General features: G+C 37.1%; 1 protein-coding gene across 1 annotated transcript; it reads left to right on the top strand.

The window, feature by feature from the left end:
* The first annotated feature begins 282 nt into the window (after positions 1-282).
* LOC105622368 lies at positions 283-1,133 on the top strand. Its single transcript, XM_012203792.1, has 2 exons — positions 283-327; positions 879-1,133. The coding sequence occupies exons 1-2, from the start codon at positions 283-285 to the stop codon at positions 1,131-1,133; spliced, it is 300 nt and encodes a 99-aa protein (XP_012059182.1).
* The last annotated feature ends 3,942 nt before the right edge of the window (positions 1,134-5,075 follow it).

Consider the following 5,075-nt stretch of genomic DNA (forward strand, 5'->3'; position numbering starts at 1 on the left):
GGGATGATCGTGCGGGATCGGAGCACGGGACATTGGTCGGGGTCATAAATGGGGAGGCGCGGCGTTCCGGAGCGGTATTTCGTCGCGTGACGCCGTTGCGTTCGCATCGATCCGCAACGACGGCGCGAACGTAGGCGAACCGTAAGGGCGCGGATAAGAGAGGCGCGCACACGAGCCGAAAATCAATCCCAGCGTGTCAGATTCTCGCGCCCGCGGCGCCGAAGAACGATCGGCGAATAGGGTTGTTTCCTTACGAGGCGAGGGTGACGACGATCGGCTACAATGCTGAAGAAATTTCTCGGCAAGTCCGGCCGCAGGATTTTGCGGGTAAGTGATGGTCCCCGTTTTTTTAACGAGATGTTCAACGGACGATTGACTTCTTCGGTGTATTGCTCGATTCCCTCATCGCTGCATATTTCGTGGTACGACCTAATTTTTACCCCGTAAGTGCGGCAATTGAAATCCAAATCCATCGTCCCGGTCTTCGCTCACTTCGGTAGTCCGGTTTGCTTTGCTTCAGGTAGCTTGAACGCCGAGTCGTATTTAATCCATCCTCGTGTTGTTACATGTGAGATTTTAGCGGTACACATGTGTGAAAGATTAAATCACACGTTGCTGTTTACGTCATTCCGTCTAGGCGTGAAATTTCCCCGCGTGACGGTCAATTATTATGGATCGATGTTTTTAAGTGTCGTGACGTGTTGATGGATAACTCTATCGTGTAACTAGCTTTATTAGTCATGCAACTCATGACGACCTTTTTCGCGATGGAGTGCACTTTCTTTTTCTCTCTTTTTCTCACTCTTATTTTTTCCCTTTCGTTCCTTTTTCTTTTCGCTCGTTATTTATCAGAGCGATCTACGCTTCCTCTTTTGTAGGCAATCAAGAAGCTGTCCACCAAAAGTCGCAAGGCCAAAAGGTCGCATAATCCCAGCTCCTGGCACACGGCCATCCCGGACCTCGAAACGACCTCACTCTCGTGGTCCCTACCATCCCTGGACGCTAAAAGTATCGACACGTACATGACGTACGTTGCTGAGAACCAGGAAGACTGCACGTCGAACTGTTGCTGTTGTGACGAGTACGAGGAGAACCAGAGAAACGAAAACAGGGAGAACGAGATGATAATCTAACGTCCGTGTCGTTAGGCGACACAGACCGGCGCCCTGCTTCTCCCCCTCCCCGGCTCGTTTGCCTCGCGATCGAATTCGCCGGCGATCATCCCCGAGAGGGTGGAAATGAATCGCACTCGCGCCGTTCGATACGAATATTTTATAACCCTTAACTGGTGAGTACAAGTACTCGTCCGGCATTTTTTTTTCTTCCTTTTTTTTCAAAGAAACCCTCGTGATGATTAGTGCAATAGCTATACCAAAGAGAATATTTATCGAAAACCTGTAACTGGTTAAGGGTTAATCACGATCCCTCCGTAATCCGTGCCACTCACAACACACACCACACACGAACATACAGAAAGAACAGTTTTATTGAAATACATAAAAATTTAGTTAGACACGAATCTGAAAATAATTTTGTTGGTTTATTAAAATAATTATATAAAATATTTAAGCTAGTTAGGGTATCAAAACTGGTTAAGGGTTAATCACGATCCTTCCGTAATCCGTACCACTCAATACATGTACATACCATATAGAAAGAACGATTTTGTTCAAGTATGTAAAAATTTAACTAGATTGCACACGAATCCGAAAATGATTTTGTTGGTCTATCAAAATAATTACGTAAAACACTTAAGCTGATTGCTACAATAGATTGTCAAAGTTTTTGCAACATTGATTATCATGCTTGCTTATAGATTTATTCCAGCAATATTGCACCATCATTTGCACGTACCAGCAATATTTTAGTAACATCATCTTGCAGTAATATTATAACATTCCTAATAGTATACTTTATCCGGGATACATCCTGTGGATGTTCTTAGAATGTTTAAAGGACATACGAACATCCTCAGGACGTTCTCTAGGAATCTGTACTGTGCATCGTTCTGCATGGAGAAGTTCCATAATTATCTTAATGAAAATTTCCATAATTATTTTAATGGTCCAACTAAATTATTCTTAAATTTTTAGATTTATTTTTAGATCTACCTAAATTTTTAAATATTTTAGCAAACTCGTTCATGTGCAAGCGCATACACACGCAAACACAGACATACGAGCGCTTTTACGCGCTCCTTTATTTTTCGATAGATACATGTCGCACGTCGAAAAGATGAAAAATGCTCTGTGGCTGGACCTCGGATTATATTATAGTCGTATATTTCGATTCCCTCGGCGTATCATCGAGAGATAGGAACGCGGTGGAGAGGCAACGTTTTATTTCCGGTTAGTCTTCCAGTTCTAGATTTATTTTCTAGCGCCGATTTGTATTTTTCAGCGATCTCATTTAACGCCATAATTTTATAAAACAGACGTATCCTACGTATTTATTTATTACTACAAATTTGTTACCTGATAAAATAGCCGTGATTACGAGCGCAGTTATACATTAACAATTAAGTTGATCCACTTGATTCAATGGTGGATCTTTTTTCGTTTTTCTTTTGTCGTTTCTCGCATTCAGAAAAAAATAGTGATAACAATTATAGTATAAAGACAATTATACAAGTTTTATACAGGATGAATCAGACAAATCTATAATATAACTAAATGATGATTCCTTGTATAAAAATATTTATTTTTATTATTTTTCAACGTAGTCTCCTTTTAAAAAGTCATTGACTTATCAAACTATCCACGCATAATTATGAAATAATTACGTGTGTTAATTTATTAAATTATGTACATTAATTCCACATATAAAATTTTTTACAGTTCGTTCTCATCTTTATAGTTGCCATCACTATGTTTTTCTTATAAATACGTCGTGCAAGTGAAGAAAGGAGCAGCGCGACGCTCCGCGCGTCATCGTCTCTTTCGACATAGAGAATAGCAATATATGACGTAGTACAAAAAATATATATATCGCCTAGCGTGTTATCGACAACCGTTCGCGCGCTGGAATGATGTCCGAAATAGAGATACAATTAGGACTTTTCCATACGCGCGGTTTTATCATATCGGGTCTAACTCGTGGATCACTATTTTGCAATATACTATATTCGGTGTCACGAACTGTTTTTTAGACAATTAATTATTTATTCTCGCGGCTCTCTCGCGAATCCCCTATGCGTCCTAGACACGTAAATCCATGGAACCTTACTGTCCAGGTAATTTAATAGATTAATTCTAAATAGAATCGTGAAATTCAAAACTTGTTCTCGTAAAACTTATAAGAACTTATGATTAATGTTATTTTATACATATGTATCCTAAAATCGATCATTCATAAATATTTACGATTTTTTATAAATCTTACGGTTAGTAGAAAGCTGTAAATTGCTATAATATTGCATAAAGTTATAAGCACTTGTAAGTTCTTACCTACAAGTCTTACAAGAGCTTTCTGCAATAAGCCATTAAGCCTAAGCTTTAAGTTTTAAGCCTTAAAGAATTAATCAATCATAATCGATATTTTTCGCACGTTCGAATTGTGACTAGTGAATTTCTTAAGACTTGAAGCTTAGGTGATGGCTTATTATAGAAAGCCTATTACGAGAATATGTTACGAGCCTCATAATTCTATTTAGAAATGATCTGTAATTCTCTAAGTAATTGTAAACCCCAAAGGAGAGAAACTTCAGAGGACGTTAGACTATAGCGATTAGAGTAACATGAGATTTAGGATAACGAGAAAAATTAAAACTATTTACTTCTTCACTTAAACTATGCACTGACGCATGTCTTTCTGTGGCAACCCGCGGTTGTATTATACGTATCGACGAATCAAAACGTAAGACATTTATCGATCAATCTTGGGCAGAACATTCTGATTGTACTCCCGTTATTTATCAGGGATATAAAGATTTCTAAGGGGCAGTTCTCCGAACTCCTAAACTCGATGTTGTCGTTACTTTTATGCTGTATAATCGTCCTAGGTGTTCAATATTTCGCGCGGTCAAGGTGCATCCGTTAGATTAGCCGATACATTCGACTCTCGATACAGGCAAATCAGATTTTAATTCCCAGGACAAGAGCACACAATAGATGAAATGTCGGTCGACTGTTGTGTTATTTAAAGTCTATGATAATGTATGTAATATTACCACACAATGTGACATACAATGCCTATACAACGTGCATGTGTAAAAGATAAAGATATCTTTTAGAACATACATGTCTAAAAGATATCTAAAAAGCATCGTAAAGACAACTCCTAGACATTGCATGTTATCTGGACATTATCTGCATATAGATATAACACAATTTTAATTAATGCTAATTATATAATTATCTAAATGATTTGAAGAATTAAAAATTAAACAAGTAACAAAAAATGGACAGTTAGCCAGGTAATGATAGTGTTTATTAAGACAAAATATATCACTACATTATAATTTTTAATTTCTTCCAAATGTTTTAAACAATTTTAATTTAAGAAAAAAAAACTTTAAGCCTGTTTTTATTCATATTCCAAGGTTGAACTTCTTGCACATCTTTTTGTCTTTTTCCTTCCAATATGAAAAGAAAAAAGAAAGAACCATGTAAGTTCAGTCTTGGTCATGAAAAAAGAACAGAATTTTTTTTATCATGTGCTCTTGTCCTAAAAGAGGACCATATCTCTACAAGTTATTTTTGTATTTCGCAAACCAATATATGTAAAACAAATGGTTCTTTCATAAGACTCATTTCGAATTCACCTTTCGCCAAGTTTGAGGGTATTTATATGCAATAAGTTGCACCGGCCTGACTCACTCGAACCGAGTTTTTCTATTGTTTCCGATTGGCACCTTTGCTCAAAGCATGCAAAATCAATCTTCACTAAAAAGTAGCAAGATACATTTTCATTCTTCCTACGGATATTGATTTATTGTAAGAAGACAAAAAAGAAGAAGAAGAAAAAGAAGAAGAGCTTTAATGACTTATATCTATGTATAGATGCAGAATTTATATATATATATATATATATATATGTGTATGTGTGTGTGTATATATATATATATATATATATAA

This window comes from Atta cephalotes (genome assembly GCF_000143395.1).
Source record: "Atta cephalotes unplaced genomic scaffold scaffold00044, whole genome shotgun sequence".
Lineage (NCBI taxonomy): Eukaryota > Metazoa > Arthropoda > Insecta > Hymenoptera > Formicidae > Atta > Atta cephalotes.